Source organism: Tursiops truncatus, chromosome 9 (assembly GCF_011762595.2).
Source record: "Tursiops truncatus isolate mTurTru1 chromosome 9, mTurTru1.mat.Y, whole genome shotgun sequence".
Taxonomy (NCBI): Eukaryota; Metazoa; Chordata; class Mammalia; order Artiodactyla; family Delphinidae; genus Tursiops; species Tursiops truncatus.
In genome coordinates this window covers 94103485-94131459 of record NC_047042.1, presented here as the reverse complement: position 1 = coordinate 94131459, position 27975 = coordinate 94103485, and the positions used below count along the sequence as shown (strand labels likewise).

General features: G+C 44.1%; 1 protein-coding gene and 1 long non-coding RNA gene across 7 annotated transcripts in view; one reads left to right on the top strand and one right to left on the bottom strand.

Annotated features, from left to right (window-relative positions):
• Positions 1 to 13732, top strand: part of TCAF1 (TRPM8 channel associated factor 1) — a 45431-nt gene extending 31699 nt beyond the window's left edge. For 5 of the 6 annotated variants that reach the window (XM_019933871.3, XM_019933872.3, XM_019933874.3 and 2 more), the window contains exons 3-9: positions 4174 to 5168; positions 5458 to 5555; positions 6682 to 6895; positions 7211 to 7450; positions 8503 to 8840; positions 10532 to 10782; positions 13347 to 13732. In XM_019933871.3, the coding sequence (XP_019789430.1) occupies positions 4174 to 5168; positions 5458 to 5555; positions 6682 to 6895; positions 7211 to 7450; positions 8503 to 8840; positions 10532 to 10782; positions 13347 to 13356 (2146 nt within the window). In that variant the 3' untranslated portion in view covers positions 13357 to 13732. Of the gene's footprint in view, positions 1 to 4173; positions 5169 to 5457; positions 5556 to 6681; positions 6896 to 7210; positions 7451 to 8502; positions 8841 to 10531; positions 10809 to 13346 lie in introns of all 6 variants that reach the window. The other variant, XM_073810029.1, reaches the window with a different exon arrangement.
• LOC109549748 (uncharacterized) overlaps positions 1 to 27975 on the bottom strand; it is a 339321-nt gene that overhangs the window by 165064 nt on the left and 146282 nt on the right. The window lies entirely within an intron of this gene.

Sequence of the window (27975 nt, the reverse complement as noted above, 5' to 3'; positions counted from 1 at the left end):
ATATTTTAACTGGTATTTTTCCTACTTCATCCACCAAACTGAGGCAGCAGCATCATGATGGATTGCCATGTTTTACCCTCTTTCTACATTTAACAAAACAGGGACTAGACACTGAATTGGCTTTACCGATAACGGGACTTGATGCTGATTAAACATATCATTAGATAACCGATCTGAGGGAGGTTTGGGGAGAATCAACCACAATAGTTTAATCTGTTTTATGGCTAAGAAGGCCCTTGTCTCATTTTAACACAAATCTCAGGCTTCTGTTAGAGTTCTAGTTCTATGTGTGTTCATTCATCCATTCATTTAGCCAGCAATTTATTCGGTATATGCTATGTCTCAGGCTTTATTTCTTATTTCAAAAAAATGATTTCCAAAGGTCTGAGAATTAGAAGAGCAGAAACGTCTCCAATAACCAGGCCTGGAGGAAGTCACAAAAACCAAGTAACTGTTGTAGGAAGAGGGCTTGTGATATCAACGTTCGGTAGAACCTGGAAACCTGGGCTCGCTGCCAGCAACTGCATGCCGTGACCTTAGCGTGTGCTTTCAACTCTCTTTCCCCCTCTACATGGGACGTGCTGGAGTAGAAGGTCCTTGCCCTCATTTCAGCCATTACTCCATTGAGACTGGTTTTCAGTCTTCAGTAATCCCTGTATATTCACGGTCATCAGAGATGCAGAGAAAGCATGTCGAACAGTGGTCCTGCTCTGAAATGTCCACGTGCTCCAAATTCCTTGGCTTGAAAACACCCCTGTGAAACCTGAATTGGCAAACGTTATCTAAATTGATGCCGTATGTATATATACACACACACATATATATATGTATATAGACATCTCTACTGCATTTTGAAAGATGGCCAAGGGATATTATATAGAAAAGTCTTTGAATTTCAGATTATGAAGATTTCAGGATTTTGAAAATCGACTACTTCAAATGAGCCGAAATGCAACAAGAGAACTGCCAAATTCCTGAAGATAATCAGCGTGTATGTGACTCCCCAAGTTTGGAAAACAAAAATACCTGAACAGATATTAATAAGCTTATTTGTAACAAGGATCCACAAGTCTTTGGAGGTCATTGCTAGGATAGATAGAATGCTAACTGCAGGTGTTGGTCAGGGTCATGGCCCTGCGAGATGGGGTGAGCATACCTACCTAACTCTGAGCGTCTTACTACAGTCCTAGCCATGTATAGTAGAATTGTATTAACTGGTTCTCACAAAATAAATTAGAAGTTTTTAGAGAGTGAATTCAAGTGGGAAGATATGCCACTTTAGAAGAGAAATTGCTAAGTCACGATTCAGTTTTCTTTTCCTTTTTATGCACATTTTCCTTTTTTCAATTTCAAAATAATATGCTTACAGGAAAAAAGAGAAATAGTCCCAAAGTATACAAAGTAAAAAGTGAAAGATCTTCGTCCTCCACCTCTGCCTCTTACTAATTCTTCCCAGAGGTAATCACTGCTTACAGTTTGGACTGTATCTTTTTTGATGCTAATGCTACATGAACTCTTTCAGAAAATAAGAGGAGAGGAAAGTTTTTGTAACTTATTAAAACATTATTTCTCTGATGCTAAAACCAGAAAAAGACATTGCAAGACAAGAAAACTACAGAACAATGTCCCTCATGAACATAGATACAAAAATTCTTAATAAAATATTGTAAGTAGACTGCAATATATAAAAAGGATACTACATCATGACCAAGTAAGGCTTATTCTAGGAATGCTTGGCTGGTTTAACATTCAAATATCAAATTAATTATTCTGTTAATACAGAATAAATGAGAAAAACCATATATATTCAATAGATGTACACAGACCAAAAAAAACCTTTGACAAAATTCAGTGTCAAATCATGACAAAATTTCAGCTAACTAGAAATAAAAGGGAACTTCTTCAGTGTGATGAGTCCTCTTTGAAAAACCTATAGCTAAGAACATACTTAATGGTGAAATACCCTGAGATTGAGAACAAGGCAAGGAAGGATAGCTGTTTTCACAAATGACGATTAATCCCTGTTCTTTTGTTTTCTTGATCTTCTCTTTCACACATGTGCAGTTACAGACTCTTCTGTTCTCTTGGGTTTCTGATCAATCTGATTTCATTTGATTTATATTTCCTATAAATTCCTCCTGTCCCAGCTTGCTGATTGCACCCTTCTTGAAATATAGTGAATGTAGTGCTATCATGATTTTATTGTCTTTTTTTAATAACTTTTGTTTCATTTCAGAACAGAGAGGGAAAAGAAAAGTAAAAATCCAATTCAAGTTTTTTATGAAACATTTATCTCCCCCTGCATATAAGCCATGGCTCTCAGAAATAACAGACAGGTCTCTGACGATGCTTCCGACTCAGCAGGGAGCATCTAGGGTCCTGCTAGTGACGCAGTGTCTGGGTCTTAACTTTGCACATTCAGTATTGCTCATCTTGTCGTAACAGGCTAATGTACAAACCTTGATACCAACGTAAATCACCTCTTCACTGACTACACTTGTAAAACAATTAATTGCATGAAATTTATGAACAGAACTCGTGATAAGAACTAAAACACAAAGCACCAAGCTAATCTCCCCGTGCTATGCTGCTGCTTCCCACCAGCCAACTATTTTACATTCAGTAGTATATATATGTCGATGCTACTCTCACTTCACCCCAGCTTCCCCGTCCCACTCCAAGCCCTCAAGTCCATTCTCTACATCTGTGTCACTATTCCTGTCCTGCCCCTAGGTTTTTCATAACCTTTTTTTTTTTAGATTCCATATATATGCGTTAGCATACGGTATTTGTTTTTCTCTTTCTGACTTACTTCAGTCTGTATGACAGACTCTAGGTCCATCCACCTCACTACAAGTAACTCAGTTTCGTTTCTTTTTATGGCTGAGTAATATTACATTGTATATATGTGCCACACCTTCAATAAAGATCTATTAAAAAAAAGAACTAAAACATTTTCTATTTAATTTTGTATGCATAAAGTACTTAAATTTAAAAATGAATGTTTTTTGCTTTAGAATCAGCAAATTAAAGATATACTAGGATGTTGCTAGAGAAATATAAATGTCACAAAAAAATAGAAGATTTTGGTTTTCCTGGCCAGTGACTTCTTTCTTTAGGCAGATGATCCTGGGAAGTACTATTATTATCACAAGGTTGTTTGGTAAATTTGGAATCAGGGCACGAACAGCTAGTTGAATGATTTTAATGGCTAGTGCTTCAAGGAGGTGGAGAGTCATCTTGTAGGGTGATACCTTTATCTTCAGGAAAGGTATGTACCTGCTAAGAGGACTATAGTTTCCCCATCAGTTAATTACAGCTCTGCCAACCACAGAGAGTACAACACAAATACTATAAATTTTTCAGTGTTTCCTTACAACGTCCTCTGACCATACGGTTGCCAGAGATTTACCTAACGAGAGTGACTTAACCAGCTCTGGGACCTCAAGCTTAGAGATCACTCTACCTCTTACCCCCTCATAATCCCACTACCTGGGGCTTCCCCCATTTTGGGGGTTATAGGTGTCCTGAAAGTCTTATAGGAGTTTGTTACCCTTAGATAGGAACAGGTGGTGATGAGAAAAACCTTATAGCACAGATGTGTATCACCCCTGTTGAGCCGGCAACGAATGTGTGGGATTCTGGGTGTAGGCAGTCAATCCTCTTGGGTTCACGTAACAGGAGGGTCCCACTAGAGTTGAGGCCGGTCAGCTCCCTGCCCCACCTTTTGAGATAATAGTGATTCTTCACTAACGCCACTGACTGACTCAGCTCTCTGTTGACTTTATTTGTAGAAAATTCGATACATGAAATTATAAACAAGCCTCCTTATAAGGATGAAACCATGATTTTCCATTCAGTTCTTTGTATAGTGTTTCAAAGGCTGAAACAAACACTTAAACCCAGTATATTTAAGATACGGTATTGGGTACACCCAGCAGGACTTCTTTCGAGATTTCCTTTGGAGGGTTTGCACACAAAGAGCAGAATTAATGCCGAGTGCCTCTGTCTTCCCTCCAACAAGTCTCCATACCCAGTGAGGCCGGGTCTGCCCACTTTGTTCTCCCAGTTCCCATGTAAGAGCTAAAAATGGTATTAGTAAGTCTGACACTTGCTATGTGCTGGGTGCTGTTCTGAGCGCTTTGTAATAGAGAACACGTGTGTCTTTTGCAGTTGTGAAGACGATCTCTCCGAGGACAGAGATGAACTCCTGCACGGGATTTCTGAGCTGGACATCAGCAACTCGGACTGTTTCCCGTCCCAGCTGCTAGTGCACGGGGCTTTAGCCTTTCCCCTGGGGCTAGATTCCTACCATGGCTGTGTCATAGCGGCTGCCCGCTACGGCCGGGGCCGGGTGGTCGTGACTGGCCACAAGGTCCTTTTCACCGTTGGTAAACTGGGCCCCTTTCTGCTCAATGCTGTGCGCTGGCTGGACGCGGGCCGCAGAGGCAAGGTCGTGGTGCAGACAGAACTGAGGACTCTGAGTGGGCTGCTTGCAGTGGGGGGCATAGACAGCAGCATTGAGCCCAATCTGACCAGCGATGCCAGTGTCTATTGCTTTGAGCCCGTGAGTGATGTGGGGGTCAAGGAGCTGCAGGAGTTTGTAGCAGAGGGCGGGGGCCTGTTTGTTGGAGCCCAAGCCTGGTGGTGGGCCTTCAAGAACCCAGGAGTGTCCCCTTTGGCTCGGTTCCCAGGAAACCTCCTCCTCAACCCCTTTGGCATTAGCATCACCAGCCAAAGCCTCAACCCTGGGCCCTTTCGTACTCCTAAGGCAGGGATAAGGACCTATCACTTCCGTTCCACCCTGGCCGAGTTCCAGGTTATAATGGGCAGGAAGAGAGGGAACGTGGAGAAGGGCTGGTTGGCAAAGCTGGGACCGGATGGCGCAGCCTTCCTGCAGATCCCCGCAGAGGAGATCCCTGCCTACATGTCGGTGCATCGGCTCCTGAGGAAGCTGCTGAGTCGCTATCGGCTCCCAGTAGCTACCCGAGAGAACCCTGTCATCAACGACTGCTGCAGGGGTGCTATGCTCTCCCTGGCCACTGGGCTGGCCCACTCTGGAAGCGACCTCTCTCTGTTAGTCCCAGAAATTGAGGATATGTACAGCAGCCCCTACCTGCGCCCCTCGGAATCTCCTATCACTGTTGAGGTCAACTGCAACAATCCAGGTAAGGAATGAGGGGTGGGAGGCTGGCGGGTGGGAACTGGAGGGCAATGGGTCGTGATGACTTCAGCAGCTCAGCTCCAGATCTGATCACCCCCAGGGGGCCATCTCCGTCCTCTGCCGTGCACTCTCAAGGAGATGGGGGTTGAGGTTTTAGGTGATGTTTGGAAGAGTAGAGCCAGGGCGGCACGGAGGCAGGAAGATGTGCAGAGCTCGTGAAGGGACTCTGGAAGCTGGGTGGCGATGGAATCACGGAGGAAGGGTAACGTCTACTCTTCCTTCGCTTTCGGCAGGCACCAGGTATTGCTGGATGAGCACCGGGCTCTACATACCCGGGAGGCAAATTATAGAGGTCTCGCTGCCTGAAGCCGCTGCCTCTGCTGACCTGAAGGTAAGGCATGCCCCATCTCACCACGTAACGTGGAACCCAAATACGGAAGCCAGATGCTCTTGCTTTCATAGTGGGCATCTTACCTGACCTTCCTACAAAACCAGCTGGCACTAAGGGCATGTACTTCTACCCCCTTAGTTGCTTAGGATGGAGCAGCTAAGGTGCAGAACAGCTGACTGACTGACTGAAATGTATGGATTTGATACATTTCAGCGCCCAGGACTCAAACCTAACCAGCTTCTGGCTCAAGTTCTGTGCTTTTAACTTATGTCATAGAGTGGGGAATAAGAAAGGTACCAGACGGCTGGTGCCGTAGCACACAGTCCAATAAATCTTACTCCACGTTCCACCCCGTGATTTCACATCAAAGCATGAGGTCCTTCTGACTCCAGCTTCTTCCCTGTGACACCATACACTGTTCCTAGCTTGCCCGGTCCGCGTCAGCTCTGTCACTTTCACATGCACACACGGTATTCACAACGTTAAGCTGCCGTCCTGCTCTATCCCCCTTGTGGGCCATCGTGATGGTTAGCGTCTGTTTTGTGCCTGTATCTGTCCTGGAACTTGTTTAGCATAAACCCGGGAGAGCAGTCCCAGGATGCCTCTGAGGACAGGGGTGACTCCACTGGCGCAGGAATAGGGGCCTGGGAGAACAGGTGGAACTGAATCAATCTTCCACATCAGCCGGTCACGTTTTCTCCCACTGGGCCTCTCAGGTCAAAAGGCAGGATCCCCTCTGCCCCTTCCCAGAGCCAGAATCACCACGGGGGAATAGGCAGCCCAGGATTCTGGCTGTTACAGAGACAGCAAGGGACTCTGTGTGGGAGTCGCCCACCTCAGAATTAGCATCTGGGCCACACCTGGTGCCCCTGCATCAGCATCTCAGCGTGACCCTTTGTGGAGCTGTTTGACCCGCCCCGAGGTGAATTTTCACGATCTGGTCCATACGACCTTGAGGGATGATACAATTTCATGGGTTTAGCGCACAGGGCTTATAAATGGTGGGATGCCTGGACTTGCCTAGGGTCATGGCCCCGTGACCCTTCCTGTCCCCATGTCCTGGGCGCTCTCCCCTTTGGCTCGTGCATGCCCCAGGGTCACTAGGTGGGGGATCTCTCTGCTCCAGGTGCAGATTGGCTGCCACACCGATGACCTGACCAGGGCCAGCAAGCTGTTCCGAGGCCCCCTTGTGATTAACCGCTGCTGCCTGGACAAGCCCACGAAGTCGATAACCTGCCTCTGGGGGGGCCTCCTGTACATCATTGTGCCGCAGGGCAGCAAGCTGGGCTCCGTGCCTGTCACGGTTAAGGGGGCTGTGCATGCTCCCTACTACAGGCTAGGTGAGTGGACGCCCTGGAGCGAGCCCGAGGGACAGGGAGAGCTGGGGGTGAGGAGGTCATCTGGGGCTGCCTGGTATGGGAAGAGGGCGATTCGGATTGGTGGAGGGAAGGGAGGGAAGCTTCCTTACAGTCAGCTTTGAGGCTGAGGGGATAAAGACCAAACTGTATCCCATCCATGGGACCTTTGTAGAAGAAGGATAGAGCAAGTATGTGGCTGTTCATGGCATTGGTATTCTCCTGCTGGGGTTCAAGTTGAACGTGTTAATGTCAGGGATTTGGGGAAACAAGTTTCAAGCGCTGTGGCCTGTCTTCCAGGGGAGACATCCCAGGAGGAATGGAAGAGGCGTATCCAGGAGAATCCAGGTCCCTGGGGAGAGCTGGCTACAGACAACATCATCTTGACGGTGCCAACCGCAAACCTTCGCACTCTGGAGAACCCTGAGCCGCTGCTACGCCTCTGGGACGAGGTGATGCAGGCCGTGGCCCGGCTAGGGGCTGAGCCTTTCCCCCTGCGTCTGCCTCAGAGGATCGTTGCCGACGTGCAGATCTCAGTCGGTAGGTGCCTGGGGCGAACCTCTCTGCATGCTGACCCCCCTTAGGGCCTTCCTTCTTGCAACAGCCATGCAGTGGGCAGCCAGGAGGGTAGAAATGTTCTTATGGCAAGGCATATAAAATGTAATCCTTGCTATTTAAATGGAAAGGGAAAAAATGCGTCAAAAAAAAAAAAAAAAAAGACTCGCTGTGTCCCCCAACAAAACACTGGAAACTACCTAAGTGCCCACTTAGGAATGGTTATGGAATGGTTCAGTAATGTATTGTGTATACCTTCAGTGGACATTAAGGAAGACATTTAAAGTGATATTTTGATGGCATAAGGAAATATGATGAGCTTATATGACACATAAAAAGCAGGCCGTAGAACTATATGTACACAGTATGTTAAAATATGTAACAGTTTTAGTCAAGAGATGTTATCAAACAGTGGGACTGGTGCAGAAAATACATGCCGGGTTTTCACAGACTTCCATCAGGGGACTTCAAGGAGTGGATAAAACTGACCGAGGGCCTCTTCCTAGGTCACAGGTGTTGGGAGAAAGCACTGAATAAAGAGATCTTTGCCAGCAGGTCAAGAGGCCTGAAAAATGAAGGGTGTATAGAAATTAAAGAACCAAGGAAATCTCTCTGGACCTTAGTTTTCTTGGCTTATGTAGATGATCACTATAAGGTAGTGTCGACGTGGGCAATTCCATGTCTAAAGAATGAGAACCACAAGTTCTTAATTTTGAGAAAAGAGTATAATGATGGGTTCACACAGACAGAGCACTCTCAGAGAAACAGAAAAATTGAATAGTAACACGAACGGCGATCTGTAACCTGCCTCGGCTCCCATAGCCAGTCAGAGCAGCGATGAAAGCATTATTACAAAATGAGAGCGTAAGGAGGAAGGCCCGGGAGGCTCTGGGTTTTGCCTTTCTGAGCATTACAGGGTTCTGGAAGTCATGGGGTCAGCGGGGACTGGGTGTTTTGGGAGATACAACAGAGAGAATAATTTTGTTAGATGGGTGGGGAGCGCTCTAACCTTCTTTTCCCCCTCCTGCATTTCCCAGGCTGGATGCACGCAGGCTACCCCATCATGTGTCACCTGGAGTCGGTGCAGGAGCTCATCAGTGAGAAACTCATCAGAACCAAGGGGCTGTGGGGCCCTGTGCACGAGCTGGGCCGCAACCAGCAGCGGCAGGAGTGGGAGTTCCCCCCGCACACCACCGAGGCCACCTGCAACCTGTGGTGTGTCTATGTGCACGAGACGGTCCTGGGCATCCCTCGAGGACGAGCCAATATTGCTCTGTGGCCCCCAGTTCGGGAGAAGAGAGTCAGAATCTACCTGGGCAAGGGTCCCAATGTGAAAAACTGGAACGCATGGACGGCCCTGGAAACGTACTTACAGGTGCTGGGCCAGTGTGGGCGGTGGTGGGAGCCCCGCAGTGGGGACCCTGAGCAGATGGTAGCGTGGTGCCCAGGGGACCTCCCGCTGACCCGCCTCCCACACCAGGTTGGGGAGGTCCTGACAGCGCCCAGGTGTGAAGGTGCTGGTTGAGGATGCTTCTCAGGGCATCACTTTGCATGGCCCTAAGGTGGACTTAATTGCCTCAGCCCCGCCCTTCACCCCAGGACTCTGAAGAGATTTTTGAGAGTAGACAGAAAGCACTGAGAAAGGTTAAAAATTGGTAGAGGCAAATGTGATGCTACAAATATAGTTGCTGTCACTGGCTTTAAACCTAGACATACCTGAGACAGAAGCCAAACTGTGCTGTTCAAATAGCTCCCTAAAGCTGAACACACCCCGATGCGTGCGCGCGCGCGCACACACACACACACGCACACGCACACACACACACAATATGTGGGAAAGGAGCTGTTTTTTCCCTAGGTGAGTAAAGCGTCTTCTTATTATGACCTGGCTGTGCCTCGGTTTCCACCTTATAAGCAAGCCAGGTTTCCTCACTGAACTGGACATGGGGGTGGCCTTTGCCTTTTAGTTATCACACAACACCCCAGGTTCAGTCCCCCGGTCCCTGGATTAGTTCCCAGCTCACTGTGGAGAGTTTCATCACCTTGGATTCTGGAACTCAGTCTCAGGCCAGCCACACTCTATTCTGGCCCTTCCACCTGCTGGAGTTCTCACTGCAGATCTCCTCCGCCACAAGAATGACGATGACACTGCTAGGAGTCTGCTTTAACCTTGTCATCGGGACAGAAGTTCCTCCTCTGTGAAATCAAGTTGAGGTTGGAACTGCTTCCCTGGTGGCGCAGTGGTTAAGAATCCATGTGCCAATGCAGGGGACATGGGTTCGAGCCCTGGTCCGGGAAGATCCCGCATGCCACAGAGCAACTAAGCCCGTGCACCGCAACTACGGAGCCCGCGCTCCACAACAAGAGAAGCCACCACAATGAGAAGCCCTCACACCACAGCAAAGAGTAGCCCCCGCTTGCCGCAACTAGAGAAAGCCTGCACACAGCAACAGAGCCTGAGCACAGCCAAAAATAAACAAATTAACATGGGCTGTTTCCAACAGCCTCGGGACGGCTACCTTTTCCCAAAATTATGCCTTACTCTTCATTCTAGCTACCTAGACTATACATTGTCTTCTGCTTCTACTGGACTCACCTTTTTTCCCAAAGGCCGTTTTTGGTCGCCTTGCAAATTGACATAGACCTACAGTTAGTGTGGATTATGTCAGGATACGGCTGGGAGTTCCCTAATTGTTGTTTAACTTTGCAACTATGAAAAACAGTGGATTTTTTCACTTCAACCAATTTTAAATCCTCGTGTAATATCCTGTGACTACTTTCATGGTCTAGTGAGATAGGTGAATAATGATATTGGTAGTAAATCCTACAGTTTTCACCACAGCTGTCTTGAGTGTCTGCTTTGTGTTGAGCCCTGTGCCGGCTCAGAGGCCCTTCTCGTCATCAGAACATGAGAGTAGCACGTGAGGCTGGCAGGTAAAACAGCAGAGGGTCAGTGATAGACATGAAACTGGTGTTTAAGGGGTGAAACGCGTTAACTCATTTGGAGTGTTTGTTGGGTCTCCTGTAGATCAGATGTCTCATCCTCCTCCTTCCTTCTCTTTCCAGCTCCAGGAGGCCTTTGGGTGGGAGCCGTTCATCCGTCTCTTCACTGAGTATAGGAACCAGACCAACTTGCCCACAGACAATGTCGACAAAATGAATCTGTGGGTGAAGATGTTCTCCCACCAAGTGCAGAAGAACCTGGCTCCGTTCTTTGAGGCCTGGGCCTGGCCGATCCAGAAGGAAGTGGCAACCAGCCTGGCCTATCTGCCTGAGTGGAAGGAAAATATTATGAAATTGTACCTCCTCACACAGATGTAAGGAGTGCCCAGCGAGGTGGCAGGTAGAGAGGTTTGGGGAGTTAGGCAGAGATGGGGATTCACTCCTCGACCTCTGTCTCTTAGGTTCTAGCCTTGCCCTCCCAAGCTCACTGCCCCTAGATCTTAGTCATATCTCTGGGGAGTGGGTTCAGAACATAGAAAAAAGTGGAATCATAATCCCTCAGGAGCAAAGCCTTCTGTTTATGAGCTCATTCCTCTGCTCTCAGCCAGCAGATGCCCTCCTGACCCTGTGCTAGGCCAGTGCTGAGAGCTTTGGCCCCTGCTCCTATGCCAGCTCTTGGTTCACCATCGTGGGCCATAGCCCAGAGGGTGGCTCTCACCCTGAGGACTCCCTGGGCTTTTATTTTGATCATTTCCCCAAAAACCTGACCATAGAACCCAAATGAAATACTAATTTACCATGATATTCAGACAGCTCCCTGATGACTCATATATTTTATGTCTTAGGTAGTTTTCCAAAAGCTGTCTGGTGTATTATGAAGAGCCCATAACTAGGGTTAGCTCTTGGGAAAGTCGTTTTATCTCTGAACTCCCATTTCTTTGTGTGTAAGGTGAGGGTAAAGATCCCTGCCTCACAGGGTTGTGGGTGAAGACAGACCGGTCATTCTGAGGAGTGTGGATACTGGGCATGCACTCTAAGGGGTGGTTTTATTTCATGATGGTCCACAGAGTAGTGAGTTTCCTACTCCCCATTCTCTTCCCACAGCCCAGGAGTTAAGGTCATCATCTCTCACAGTTGACTTACCACATCCAAGTTCTGGTTCTTTCACCAGTTAGACTCTGGGCAAGCTCCTGAACTTCTCTGTGACTCAATTTCCTCATCTATAAAATGGGATCTATTTCATAGGACTATTGTGAGGATTAAATTTTAGTGCCTCTAAAAGTGACAGTACCTGGCATTTAGTAGGTACTGAGAAATTGTCAGCTGCCACTGTTACTGTCAAATTAACTCAGTATCATTTTAGATCAGGACTGCACTTTCAGATGGCATTTACAGATGCAGTGAATTAACCCTATCCCATCCTACACTTTTATACACTGACTCTGAAAGGATTCTGGTATATTGCCCTATGATCTAAAGGAAGGTCTCTATATTTATAGTGGGGTTTAAAAGCTGCTTGGGGTTTGGTCTCCTTCTTCAATTCCATCTTTCAGGTAAAATCCCTTCTTTGATTAAGAGTGGAAGTCGCTTGAAAACCAGAACAATTCCATGAGGATGTTCATCCTTAGCAAACAAGGAGCATCCGGCTGAGTGATGCTGTTTATATTTCCGCAGTGACACAGATTCCTGTCGCTGTTTGGCAGATACAGTCCATGCACAAATAGAACCTTTACACTGGAACAAGATAACTGGATGCAACTGACCCAAATTTCATTTAATTACAGTACATTCAGAGATTTTTAACTTTTCTTCCAGTTTTATTCAGAACCTCCCAATTCTTCGTAGTTTCAGCTAGAGCTGGGGCTCCAGGATTAATGCTGTGTGCATCCAGCCAGTTTTCCTTTAGCTCGCTTCTTCTGATTTAGTTGCTTTAATGCACTGTTTTATTTGCTTAATTGGGAATTGGATGGATGCACAGACAATAAGATTTGACCTAGACAATGTTTTTCTTTCGATTCTTTTATTGTGTCATTTCTTAATACTAGAATTATTTTCCCTTATTTCATGAGTATCTATCATCCAGGTACTTCAAACACAGATGTTAAATATTCATTCAGCATTGAAAATAATTGCTATCAATTAGTGGGTTGTTGAGTATGTGCCAAGTATATAGACTGTTTCATTTAATCTTCACAGTAACCTATGGAATGGAAACTGAACAGCTCCCATTTTTCAAATGAGTGAACTGAATTTTATGGAGATTGGGTAAATTGCCTAAGCCTTTATTGGTAATAAGTGATAGATCTGGGATCTGAACCCAGGCATTCTGAATACAAATGAGTTGTAGTAACTACAGTGCTTTGAACAAGCAAATAAATGAGGAAATGAAGAAATGAACCAGCAAACAGAAGGAACTTTATGTCCCTCCTCGCCAGCAATTTGGCTGTTTTTACTTAGCTCTCATCTAATTTTATCAGAACAGAAAGTCCTTTTGTTTACCCCGAATGCCAGTTCAAAGGAAGACTTTGAGGCTGGCTCCTGAGGTGCTCCCAATGGACAGTGCTGGGATGGTCCCTTTAGTACGGTCCCAGTCATCTGGGTTCCGGGATCTTCGGGTTTCAGTCCTTATCTCCAGGGCACCATGAAAGCATTCTACTAGCTTATTGGATTTTGAACGATGGGCTATTTTGGTAAAGTGTCTGACTCCCAAAAGTCTCAGACACTGTATGTTTTCAGAAAGGAAATTAGATCCTCAGTCATTTAGAACAATTTTTATACCCATTCTTGCCCTCCTTAGTCCATTTTCAGCAGTACAGCCCCGGGGACCTTTTAAAAATATCAAGTTATCCATGTCACTCCCCTGTCTAAAAGCTTCCAATGGGACTTTGAATTTAAGATGATGAACTGAACATGTAAGTTTACTTCCCTCCCTCCCCAGGCCCCACTGAAACCGAAGTCAAGAAATGTAAAAGAGAATTGACACATCTCAGCAAAGAAAACTGAAGGAATTTGGTTATAAGTGAAGAAGATCTCAACACATTTCTGGAAGAGAGAAAGTGGAAGAAGTGATAATGAAAGAGTGCAGCTCCTTTCAGACGGAATATAAGCTGATCTGAACATGTAACCCCAAAGAGATTTGGGCACCTGAAAAGTCTGTCTACTGAAGAATTATGTCAGTTGTGAAATTGAACCCCATCTCATTCTACCCCAACCTTTGCACAGAATACAGGCAACCTACCACTGGTTTCTGTTAAGTCTGTTGTTGTTGTTGTTTATTGTTGTTGTTTGTGTAAAGGAATCGAATAAACTGCTTGAGGAAAGGTAGGAGTTGGTGCTCCAAAATAAATTTCTCTTTTGGGGAGAAAAGTGAGCCCCTAGCAGTTAGTTCTCTACAGATGGCTGAGATCCCTACTCAAGTAACCAAGTGGTTTTAGTCACAGAAAGGCTTACTGGAGAAGCAGACAGACCACACAATGGCAGAGGGAACCCACGGCAACTCCTATAAAAACAGTTATACTGATTCTTCAATGCAAATGGTCAGCTGGGAATTCCCAGACATTGAGCCTTAGGGGTAGGGGTTGGGGGAGGGACCAGGGGAGCAGCATGTGAGAAAAATAAACAATCAGGAGATTTGAAAAATATAACAGACTCTAGGGGCAACAGTTAACATGGAAGAAAATGACTTAAATATCTTCGGAGACATCTAAGGTGCATTTGTAAGATAAAAACAGGATGCTACAAAGAAAGGGAAAACGCTGAAAATAAGAGGAGCCCTTAAATTGAAATAGGACTGCCAAAAATATTTAGTAGACAGGCTGTAAAATAAGGTTGAGGGAATCTCCCTAGATATAGAGCAAAAAGAAATAGAAAATATAAAGAGAGGAAAGAGACACAGACAATATCTAACTGTTATGAGTTTCTGGAAGAGAGAACACAGGAAATGTTGTGAAGAAAAGAAAATTGAACAGAAATAAGTCTCCAAATTGAGAGGACCCTATACAACCTACATCTAGACATAATCTTGTGAAATTTTGGATATATATTAAGGATAGAGCGAAGATACTGAAAGTGCCAAGAGAAAAAAATAAAATTAGGTCATCATAATTAGCTCAACTAAAAAGGGATGAGAACTAGACTGGGAGCCGATTTTTCATCATCAACACAATGCTAGAAGCCAATAGAGAAGTGTCTTCACACATGGAAAATCTTTGTACCCAGAATTCCATAGCAAGCCAAACTGTCAAGAGTCAAGTCGAAAGGAATTTTCCAACATGCGAGTTTTCAGAAAGTCTACCCTCTTAGCACCTGGAAAGGAAGTTCTCTCTCACCTAGTGAGGAAGTTCTCCGGCAAAATGAGAATGAAAATCGGGAAAGAGAAAGAAATGGAATCCAGAAAACAGTGGACCTCACCCAGGATGGCTGACTCCAGAGTGACAGTTATCCAATAGGATAGCTCACTCCAGAGTGACAGTTATCCAACAAGAAGGCTCACTCCAGAGTGACAGTTATCCAATAGGATGGCTCACTCCAGAGTGACAGTTATCCAATAGGAAGGCTCACTCCAGAGTGACAGTTATCCAACAAGAAGGCTCACTCCAGAGTGACAGGTATCCAATAGGATGGCTCACTCTAGAGTGACAGTTATCCAAGAGCCCCATTTCAGATGAGAGTACACAGTCTCAGGCTCTCTGGGGAGAATATGCATTCTGTGCCATAGATATCCTTGAGAAGCTGGAATGTTTGAGAATGTGGAGGAGATACATTCTTTAGTAAACAAGAGAACAAAATAGAAATGTCAAATTCAGGTTCAATTATGAGACAATAATAAAAAAAATCATGGAATGTAAGAAGAGACTCATTTTGATATTGGCAGTAGGTACATTTCATTTCAAGTGACACAGGAAACATGACATTGGATATGTTTGGAAGAAAATATCCTAGCTTCTACTTAGCTCCCAGTAAACAGTATTTACAAAGCCAAAATAATGTAGATACTATTGATTGGTATTCAGTGTTCTGATCAGCCTATAGGTAAAACATGAAAGGCTTAATCTTTTATTCAGAAATAAAAGGGAAAGTAATCCTGAAAAGGAAAAAGCAGAAAGAGGTTGAGAATTAGTTGGGGGAAGAGAGGTGGAGGGAAGAGTAGAATTACTTACCTATTCCAAATGGGGATGAAAAGATAAAGTCTACAGTTAATGGAACAAGGACTAAAGGATTGTTACTGTTCAAAACTATAAACCAATAGAAGTATTAAAAATGACATCTATCAAAAATTTGGAAAAGGATAGGCAAATGAAAGGTGGGAATAGTGTAAGTTAAATCCTTATCTTTTGTAATGGGGGATTATTAAAGATTGTCTAAAGTTAATAAGTCAAGAAATTATTGTTCAAACATTATTTAATGTTAGGAAGTTAGTTAACAGAATATCTAAAAATAGAAATTGTTAAATGCATTGCCTCTAGGGTATGGGACTAGGGTTAAAAGGGTGGGGTGGGAAACTGTGTTTTTCATTTTAAGTCCTTCTGTACTATTTAATTTTTTACCTTGTGCATGTATTACTTTGAAAATTTTTTAATAAACTTAAATAAAAACCCTTCAATGGCTTCATATTAACTAAGATACAGTCCAATCAAAACACTTAAAATGGCTTATAAGGCCCTCAAGTATTTGGATCCACCCGGTGTGTCCAAGGCTCATCACATCTCCCCATCACTCTCTAGTTCTAACCGCACTAAATACCCTCCAGCTATTCAGAAACACTTCCCCTTCTCTTGTTTCTACAGGTGTTCCACAGAAAACAAATCCTGTCCCCATCTCACCATGTGTCTGCTGATTCAGCTTACTGTCTAGCAGGTTTTCAATATCTGTTGAGTGAATGAATGTGCAACAGGGTGTTCATGAAAATCACCAACTAGTGTTCTTTCCCAAGAAGGCACATGATGTTTGTCTCTATTCCAGGAGCATTTCAAGACCATGATGTACGCTTTCCTGAACTATTCATTTCACAGTTTTGATAAGTTTTAGTCATATACGAGACCAGGTGATGTCAGAGGATTTCTATCCATCTGTTAGTCTCTTTGGTATGTTCTTTGCCAAACTGCCTCAATATCATAATCGATTTTCCGCTATTTTTCCCCTGTAGTTGGGAGAAACAGCCAGCTGTCTAGTGGACATCTTCAGCCTCCCAAGTTTCATGTGTCCTGCTATGCCTAGTTTCTTGGTGGCTCTTCCTTCTTCATTAATTTACTCTCTTCTGTTGTCTACCTTCCAAGGCCAACTGGAGCTCTCTAATGAGTATTGACTGACCTTCCTGCCAATCTTCAACAACTGCATTTATTGGAAATCTTTCCTATCTCCTCTCAAGATCACTCTCTGATTTACCTAGTCCCTAAACCAATGTCCCCACCCAACGTCACAACCTCACCTAATATATGTACTTAACAGGCCAGTAAGTAATCAAATACTGCCCTAGATATTGACTATTCTTGCTGACAAAAGTAACACACCCTTCTTTCAAGACTAATTCACGCCTATGTTCTTTACTCCTTCAAAGATTTTGGACCCCTACTTGGCTTCCATTTTGAAACAGATTTCTTTCATTGACCCACATAATTGGAGTCAGTCTTCCAAGTGTGGTAGAGAAGGGGTGGAGGTTATCCTTAACTTTTCAGACATCTAGCTACAGATACACAAAAACAATTCCACATCTAATTCGAGAGAGTTACAGAAATGTTACTTATTTGGATTCTTGTCATTTAAATGCTGTAAAGAGAAGCGTTTCTTTGACAGGAAAGCTTGAGCAGTTTATTTCCAATGTTCTAGTGTCATGTTAGGTGGTTGGTTTCATAGGTGCTCATTATATTAGAAATAAATAGAATAAATAAATGAGTAAATTAAAAACAAGGTATGCGTTGACCAGTGATGACAGTGTCAGAAGCCAAGGATTATGTTAATACAAATATGTGCACCTGAGGGCCATCAGAGAGTTAATCCTGTTCATCTGCACTAGATAGGGACTCATATAATTAGTTAAGAAATATGTACGTGGAGGTACTAAAAATTTCTTTGCATGAGCTGCCTAAATTTGGACATCATAGGCACTTTCACAGATTGCCAACATTATTTAGTATAATTTGAGAACTGAGATAGTGCTGAAAGGGTAGGAGGGAGGGCAAAATGATCAAATGTACAGTATAAGAACAAGTCAAGTGGTTGGGAAGAGGCCCAGAGACATAGAGAGAAGACCCCGCTCCGCTTCTCAACAATACGGCAGCCTCTGCCTATGCCCAGTCCTCTCATCTGGGAAGTGTCTGATGTAAACAGGAGCCAAGAACCTGGAAAGATGATAAGCTCATTCCTCACCCTTTGTCAAGGTTAACAGAGACAGGAGAGGAAACTCCAACTTTTTTTTTTAATAGTTTCTCCTTTTCTTGCTATCTGTGTAGCCTTGGAACCAAACTGTTACACAGCAAACAATAACAAGCCTTAGTTAAGGCTTTTGACATTTAATCACAGGATGATTGGCACTATAAGCTTATTTATTGATGACGAACTTAATCAAAACTTAGAGCAGACTTAAATCTCAGGTCCTCATAGGGAAACTTTCAGATAAACGTAAAAGGGCAAAGATCTGACTTATCAGAAGTGTTTGAGTGACCTTTGGATAAAACCCAGTGGATCTCTGGTACTGGATAAAGAAGGGCCTTTGGGGCTTCCCTGGTGGCGCAGTGGTTGAGAGTCCGCCTGCCGATGCAGGGGACACGGGTTCGTGCCCCGGTCCCGGAAGATCCCACATGCCGCGGAGCAGCTGGGCCCGTGAGCCATGGCTGCTGAGCCTGCGCGTCCGGAGCCTGTGCTCCGCAACGGGAAAGGCCACAACAGTGAGAGGCCCGTGTACCGCAAAAAAAAAAAAAAAAGGGCCTTTGATGGGGTGGGGAGGAGAGAATATGCTCAGGTATAGCCGGTGATGGTGTTAATGCCCTCCAGCCAAAGACCATCAGAAACACACCTGTAGCTGAACAAGTTGGATGTATTACTTATCGCAGCTGGGGGAAATGCACAGCACAGGGAACTGTGGGAGTCTCAGTAAAAGAGTGTTAGAAAGAACCTGTTATAGGATTTGGGCTTGGGTAGGTAGTTTAAGGGAGGGTCTAAGGAAGCAAGGCTTTGTTCTGGATTGGATGCTCTCAAGAAGCAGTGGCACTTCTGAGTGAGTTTCTCAATAAATCTCATCTCTAAGGGGGGCTGACTAAAGTGAGCTTAAAGCTGGAATTGGCTTTTTTAAAAAAAGCAGCAGTTACTCACTTTAGACAAGAGAGAGATGTATCTGGTATTTTGTGGTTGCCCAGAGATCTTGTTTCCATCTAACTTTATTTATCATAGTCTCAGAGTGACCTTGTCTGAGGTCAATGTTCTGTGAAATTTTTATGTCCGACAGGGCAAACATCGCCATGTTCTAGCTGTGAGTGTCAGACAACTTCCTGGGTGTCAGGGGCTGCTTTTTCTTTTCTTTCCTAACGCAAAAGAATAGAGAAAGAGCCTTTGTTTCTCTTACAGAAAATTCAAAACTGTACTTCTCTTGACTGAGCATAAGGGATAAGTTAGAAAAAAATTAATATCACAATTAATATCACAAGAGATATCCTGGGAAAGGATGGTTCCCTAATGATCCCCTAGACTTGGTGGAAGTCTTGGTTGTAAACCAAAATGAAGTTGGGACCGTGCTCAATACTCAAGGGGCACTCACTTATTGTCTGAAACATGCCCACTCCTTAAATGTAGGTTCTGGGCCATGCCTAGGAGGAATAGGAAGCAGTCATGAGAGTAGCAGTTTGCTTTTACATAGGAGGGATAACAACAAACCTTTACAATTCATGTAATTTCATTTGCTAACTGCTATAATTGGTGCACACAGAAGGAATTGAAATTTAAAACGGAAACTGGAAGATGCATTTCCCCAGTGCTCAGACTTCCCTTGCTAAACTTAGAATCTCTGTTGGGACAGGAGATTAAGGTAGTAAAGGTCCATGGCCTCACCCAGATTTTCAACATTTTTTTAGCACTAAACTACATGAAGCCACTAGAGAAACACTTCTCCAAGTTAAATTAAAAACCTTTTTTTTTTTTTGCGGTACGCGGGCCTCTCACTGTTGTGGCCTCTCCCGTTGCGGAGCACAGCCTGTGGAGCACGCGCAGGCTCAGCGGCCACGGCTCATGGGCCCAGCTGCTCCGCGGCATGTGGGATCTTCCCGGACCGGGGCACGAACCCGTGTCCCCTGCATCGGCAGGCGGACTCTCAGCCACTGCACCACCAGGGAAGCCCAACCTTCTTGTTTTATCTGCCCTCTTTTAAGAAACATTCATAACATGTTTCTTAAACATTCATAAAACCAGTATAAAATTTTGGTTTCTGAAAGATACATTTCCCACATTTGGGCATCCTCTTCTAGTCTAGCCACCAAGTCACCTAAAAATTCATTAAATAAACATGTATTGAACACAGACTGCAATGCTAATTACTGTTACAGGGTCTGGAAATACAAGGTAAACATAATAAAGCTCCTTCCCGTGTTCCAGTTAAAACATAAAAATGAACAAATAAACATATATCAGGTATGTTAAGTCCTGTGAAGTATTATAAAACAAAGGATGGGGAAGAGAGTGTTCTGGGATAGAGGAGTAGACAATGGGTAGTGAGGTCCAGGAAAGCCTCTCTGATAAGGCGACATTTGAGCAAATTCTTAAAGGAAATGATGGAGCAAAGCCTGCAGATAATTCACGGCAAAGAGAGTTAAAATTATATTTGGCATATTGAGAGCAGCAAGACAGACATGAGTTTCATCCCTAGAACAGTCAATAGCTACTTTCTCAGATGTAAGTCTTGACCACAGATTTCTGACCTTAACATTCTATTAGGGGCCATTAACCTAATGGACACTTGTAACTTTTGAATGTCTGTCCTCAAAGTCAAGCCACATTTCACAATAAATTTTGCAGCTGCTCCCCTCTGAAATTTCTCTGACTAAAAAGAAAGAGGGGCTCATCTCAGTAGTTGTTATGGCCTCTACCAAAGGGACTGAATGGAGACATGACTCTATACTTTTCTATACTAATTTCTGGGCCCCTGTCAATGACCCGATGGATCCAGTAAGTAGAATTTGGAACCAAATTCATACGGAGAAAATTGATCTGGAAACAATTGACAAAATTTGCATAGCAATGAAAATTTTAGTCGTATATGTTGATGCCCATCACGACAAATGTGTGGAGAGTAGCGGGAACCTTAGACTCAGTTACTCCTGGCTTGTCATTCTATATCCCCCCTTCCCCCTTTCCCCCACCTGCCCAAGCTGAACGATGTCCATTCGACCTCAGTTCAAATTAAAAGACACTTTGGATCACAAGTCTCAATACATAACGGGAAGACTTAAGAAGGAAGGCCTTCATGTCACAGGAACTTCAGAATAGATTCTGAAATAACATTTGCAGGAAAAGAATTATGTTGCTGGTCTTTATAAGAGTAGGAACTTTAACACACTCTTCCTCTGTAGGAATTTTGTTATGGAGATATTTGGCCTTCCATGATTCCCGATCCCCATACAACAGCCCCTCTGGCATCTTGATAGTTGTAACCCTTGTGGGATTGTGTATGAAGATGTATAAACCACACTGGTGTAGGTGCAATTATAGGAACTTGGATCTGTTGTGTGCCTACCCATTGGGCCTGATATTTCAGAGCTGGAGGAAGAACATCCACGCAGCCTTGGGCTAAGTCAGCTCCACTGGTTCCCAGATGGCTGAAATCTTCGGTACAAAACCAAAGTTTATGTCTGACCTGGAAATGGGAGGAGTTTAGAAATGTAAGAAGCCTCCTCCCTCATTCATCAATGGAGGGAGAGAGTTTCAGCCTGGATATCTCTGGAGTGGCAGTGATTTTCTCCAAGACATCTTCTGTGGTTGGAATATTACTGGCTCCTACCATATATATTCCATATACTTATAACCCAAAAAAGAAAATATCACCCCACATTAATTTCACAAATGCACCAAAGGAGAATATGAAAACTTTTATAACTCTGAATTAGGGCTGGCCACCTGTCAAGATGGCCAGCAAACTCCAGCTTATTGCTTTAAATAAACATGCAGGCAGGAACTTGCCCCTGGAAACAGACCATGCTATAATTTGAATAAATGTTATCATACATGTACTACAGAATGAAAAATGTGGATGAGTCTTCCTTAAATACTCTCAAGTTGATGACTTTGCTCTTTACTCCCACTACAACACAATTTTAATGAATACACTTGAGCATTTTAATGTTAGGAGATATAACAGTACATATATTAGCCTGGGTCCTCCAAGAGGCAGAAGCCTGATGAGGTCAGGTGTACAAGAGGTTTATTAAGGGAAACACTTGTGAGAGAAGATGGAGAGAGACCCAGAGGAGGCTGGAAGAACCATCAGACTGCGATGTAGTTTTAACCTTTGTGAGGAGAGAGTGAAAGAGGGAATGGTTTGCATTGTAGGTGTCAGAAGGTTTTGACAAGGCCTCTGGAGAGTCCGTGAGCCAAAGTCACAAACCAAAAAAGTCCCACGTCTCCTTAGTGCCCCCACCATACTTAATCACTGGCCAGCAGAAGCTCCTGGGCCACGTGGCTGTGGCGCCAAGGATTCTAGAGCACAGCAGCTGGGTCCGTCCGTCAGCTGCATACCCACTCCCTGCAGTTGGGAGATCTGAGCCGAGCATTTTCATAGCCACAAAACCACTCCTTCTTGAAACAGCTGTAGACACCTGTTCTGGATCATCTTAGTGACTTAATTAACCTCGCCAGTGACTCATACCAGTACAGGCACATAGGTGGATTCATCCATCTCTATTCCTAAATTAGAGTGTGGCTAATCCTTTCCAGATTCCTGAGGCCCTTTAGGGAAAGACTATATGGGACCACATTAAGTTTAACTCGTAACTAAAAATAATTGAAGAAGGAGGCCAGTGACTATTAATGCTAGCCCACAGTTGCAAAGCATGTGTATAAAGTAACCCCTGCATTTGGCGTAGTGAGAAACCGGAATTACTGCAGAGATTTTCCTCTATTTGACAAAAATGGACTGATGTAACACTAGTAACAATGAAAACTCTGATCTGTGTACGCTAGACAATTATTACATTGTTTATAACCCAAAAGGAGCCCATCGTTGCAGTGCAAAGGGCGTGGATTAGCATGCCTGGCTTAAGCTAATTCGTATCTACCCTTGGAACTGGAAATGGCTTCATTGCCCCCTGAACCTTGTAGGGGAGAGGTAGATTATCTGAACAAAATTGCGATTTGGTTAGAAAGGACAAGAGAGGTGAGGTAGAAAAGAGATGTTGAGGAGGTAACCTCAGTGTTTCTTACATGGCATTTCTTAAAAACCTTCCTACAAATTGGAGACTACAATCCATGCTCCTTAGTATACCAGCCAAAGTCCCTTAAAATCTGGCCCAAATGCCTCGTAGAGCTAGCACTATATATACAAGTCCTGTTAACAAGCTCCACTCACAATGAACATTTTTTCTCAAACCAAGCTTTTCACACACACATCTTCATGCTGCAGACTATGACACAGCCTCGCTTTGTAATGTCTGCCACCCTCATCTGCCCACAAAGACCACACATATTTCTCCAAGGCTAAGTTTTAGTGTTACCTCTGTAAGTTCTTCTCTGATATCTTGATTAGAAATCATTGCTTCTTCCTTTCTGTTCCCTTGCACTTAATTTGCAGCCAATTCAGCATCTACATAAATCCATCTGATACTATAGTTGTTTCGTGTCTCCTCTCCTCTCTCGACTTACTGACCACAGTATCACCGTCATCTCCCAGAGTGCCTCACAGAATATGTGCCCCGTGAGAATATTCTGACTTTCATGGACTAGTTTCTGTGTTCTCCTGGGTGGGAGGAAAGGCCTGGGGGTTCACACCTTCACATGAGCAATGATCCTTAGTCACATCCATGCTGGTCACCATCTTTCATTTCCCAATTTTTTAAAATGGACCCTTATGCTGTGCCTTATATTGCTTTGTCTCCATTCTTCAGCCAACCCTTGCTCCCAAATGGCAGGTACGTTACTGATGGTGGGTCTGCTTCTGCTCTCTGACCCTGGAAAAATCACCTTTGTTTGAAATCCCTTCTTCTGTTAGATCAACACTGAAATAGGCTCAGGAATCCTTTTAGAACAATATGGTAAAGTAAATATGGTATTTTACCATAAAGACTGAGATTGATGTAGGTAGAAACCGGTTAAAACCTAAGAGCACAAACTCTCAAAAGAGATCTTGAGCTCAGCGCTGACATGGAACTTGCTTGACCCTCCCTCAGGGCTCGTTTCCCACTTTGCTTCTCAAAGGTCAGTTGTTTGCTGGTATGAGACCAAGAACTCAACTAACTTCACCTCACATTGGGTTTCCATCCTGAAGTATTCGGAAATCCTGATCTGTTGTATCCAAACTGTCTTCCTTGTATAGGTTTCGCCATGCTCCTTCCTTCTGCAACATGACTGCATTTGGTTCTCTGCCAATCAGGTTTGCACTAATCCTCCAAAGACTTATTTACTCACCAATTCAACAGACATTTCTTGAACATTCACTATATACTTATTTATTCAACATACATTTATATATTTATTAAGATACTACATTCCAGAAATGAACCAAAATCAATGGTGGGCAAAAAGGAGACAGACTCCACACTCATACCATGAGAGCCTATGAGAGAGAACAACATTAATCAGATGAGCATACAAATAACTGTAAAATTACAACCTGGGTAAGAAGAGAGGTTTATCAGAAGGACGATTTAGTACAGTTCTGGAGGTTAGGACAGTCTTTCCTTAGGAAGTGATGACTGAGCTAAGATATGAAAAAAGAGTCATTTTCTAGGAGAAGGAAATTGCACTTTGGTAGGAGGGAGTTTTGTACATCGAGCAACCTTAAAGAAAACCCCTGGAGGGGAGTTTGGCCAAGACGGTGGAGTAGGAAGACCCTGAGCTCACCTCCTCTCACGGCCACACCAAAATTACACTATTTACGAGGATAGTAGAGCAAGGACTGATGAGAAAAACCAGAATCTACCAGAAAAGATCTTCTACAGCTAAAGATATAAAGAAGGAACCACAACAAAAGGGGTAGTCGGGACAGAATCATGGTACAATCAAGACCCATACTCCCATGTAGGTGACCCACAAACAGGAGAATAATGAAAATTGCAGGGGTTCTCCCCAAGGAGCGAGGGGTCTGGGCCTCACATTGGGACTCCCCAGCCTTAGGGGTTCTGCACTGGGAGGACAAGCCCCAGAATGTTTGGCTTTGAAGGCCAGCACGGCTTACTTTCGCAATAGTCAAAGGGCTGTAAGAAATAGAGACTTCACTCTTACAGGGCACACACAAAATCTTACCCACTCCGGGACCCAAGGCAAAAGCAGTAATAGGAAACGAGCCAGGGTCAGACCTGCTTACTCATCTTGGAGAGCCTCCAAAAGAGGCAGACGGCAGCTGGGACTCATTCTGGGGACACAGATGCTGGCAGCGGCCATTCTGGGGTGCTCATCCCACGGTGAAGCACTGGTGTTGGCAAGTGTGATTTGGGGATCTGTCCTCTAGCTTATTAGAACTGGGACCTGACCCCACCGACCAGCCAGCCAGGCCCAGTCCTGAGACACCCCAGACCAAGTAGCTAGCTGGGTAGAAACACAGCCCCAGCAGACAGCAGGCCAGCTACCATAGGACCCCTTGAACCCCCAGTCACCCCAGGACACGCCACTGCCCACCAGAGGGGCCGGAACCCAGCCCCACCTGCCAGTAGGCCAGCACTAGCCCTGGTACCACCAAGGCCCTGCAGCCCCACACAATGGAGTATTACTCAGCCATAGAAAAGAATAAAATGTTGTCACTTTCAACAACATGGACGAACCTAGAGGGTATTATGCTAACTGAAATAAATCAGACAAGACAAATACTTTATGATTTCACTTATATGTGGAATCTAAAAAACAAATGAACACACAAAACTAAACAGAGGGCTTCCCTGGTGGCGCAGTGGTTGAGAGTCTGCCTGCCGATGCAGGGGACACGGGTTCGTGCCCCGGTCCAGGAAGATCCCACATGCCGCGGAGCGGCTGGGCCCGTGAGCCATGGCCGCTGAGCCTGCGTGCTCTGCAGGCTGTGCTCCGCAACGGGAGAGGCCACAACAGTGAGAGGCCCACACGCCGCAAAAAAAAAAAAAAAAGAACACTAAACAGAAACAGAGTCATAGGCACAGAGAACGAACAGGCGGCGGTTGTCGAGGGGGTGGTGGTGGTGGTGAAGAGGTGAGGGAGGTTAAGAGGTACAAACTTTTAGTTACAAACTAAATCAGTCACAGGTATGAAATGTGCAGTGTGAGGAATATAGTCAATAATTATGTAATATCTTTGTACAGTGGTAGACAACTAGACTTGCCAAGGGGATCATTTTTAAACGTACAGAAATATCAACTCACTGTGTTATGTAACAAAAAACTAATACAGTGTTGTAGCTCAATGATACTTCAAAAACAAACTCCTAGGAAAAGAGATTATATTTGTGGTTACCAGAGGCTGGGTGTGGGAGGAGGGTGAATTGGAGGAAGGTAGTCAAAAGGTACAAACTTCCAGTTATAAGACAAATAAGTTCTAGAGATGTAAGGTACAACGTGATAAAGATAATTTACATGCTGTATCTCATATACAAAAGCTGTTCAGAGAGTAAATCCTAACTGTTCTCATCACAAAGAAAACTTTTTTCTATTTCTTTAACCTTGCATCTATATGAGATGATGGACGATCACTAAACTTATTGTGATAATCATTTTCTTATGTATGTAAGTCAGATCATTACGCTGTACACCCTAAACTTATATAGTGCTGTACATCAATTATAACTCAATAAAACCAAAAAAAAAAATAAAGAAAGAAAAAGAAAAGTTACATTTAAAAAAAGAAGGACTTCCCTGGTAGCTCAGTGGTTAAGAATCCACCTGCCAATGCAGGGGACACGGGTTTGAGCCCTGGTCCAGGAAGATCCCACATGCCATGGAGCAACTAAGCCTGTGCACCACAACTACTGAGCCTACGCTGTAGACCCTGCAAGCCACAACTACTGAGCCCGCATGCCACAACTACTGAAGCCCGCGTGCCTAGAGCCCATGCTCTGCAATAAGAGAAGCCACCGCAATGAGAAGCCCTCGCACCGCAATGAGGAGTAGCCCCTGCTCGCCACAACTAGAGAAAGCCCGCACACAGCAACAAAGACCCAACACAGCCAAAAATAAATAAATAAACTAATTAATATATATTTTAAAAAAAGAACTACAGTAGATGAAAAGTATTCTCCATTCCCAAACACCCTGGAATCACTTATCAGAGGTAATCACTTATAAGAGGTAATCACTTATCAGAGGCAACTTATGGTTATCAAGGTCTTCACACACACACACACACACAAAGAAGCTGTGTGTCTCTATAAAATCTTTTTCTATATTAAACAAGATAATATTACACACACTAATCAACACATATTAAACATTAAACTTTTAAACATTTCCATATTAGTACCTGCAGAGTTACTTCATTCCTTTTAACAGTTGAAAAGTGTTCCACTGTATGATGTAGCTTAATTTAACCACTAACTTACTGTTAGAATTTACTGATTAGGTAATTTTAGGTTGTCTTTGGCTTAAAGAACAGAAATGTACTTTCTCATGTTCTGGAGACTGGAAGTTCAAGATCTAGGTGCCAGCAGGGGTCAGTTTCCCTGAGGTCTCTCTCAGTGGCTTAGGGATGTCTCCTTCTCACTGTGTCCTCATATGGCTTGTCCTCTCTGTGAGGGCATCCCTAGTGTCTCTTCCTCTTCTCACAGGGACACCAGTCTTATTAGATTAGGGCCCCACCTCACTGGCCTCATTTTAACTCAATCACAATTCAGCCCATAACAAAAAGCATTTCACAACATATTAAAATAAGTATCAGCACTTCATTCCTGATTGCCCCCACTCTCAAACAAACAAACAAAAAAAACTGCTTTAAAATCCTGAAAGTATATTTTCGTAAAGATCCAAAGAAAAATAGAATAATTAGCATTATGTTAGATTAACACCAAAGAGGGAAAATGAAGAGTCAGTCAACTACCCAGTGTACACTTAAGGGGAGGCAGGGGTGGAGCCTGGACTTGGGAAGGGAATGAAGTGGAAGAAGCAGAAGCTGGATTGCAAGGTTTGAACTTCATTCTTGGCAAAGGTGAGGGTGAGCTGCAGGAAATAAATGACATGTTCTATACAGATAGGCAAGAAATGGAGTTTACCAAAGTATATTTTTACCCAGGAAGAAGTCAAAAAGAGATTTAAAAAATGAAAATACATAAAAGGGAACTCGACAGCAAGATCCTGGAGGAGGTGCTACCTATTTTACAAAGAGAATGGGCTCGAGATCTGGTGAAGGCACCGGCCTTGATAAGCCCCGAGACAGAAGAGAATATGAGTGAAGTGTCCACAACATGTTAAAATCAACGAGGA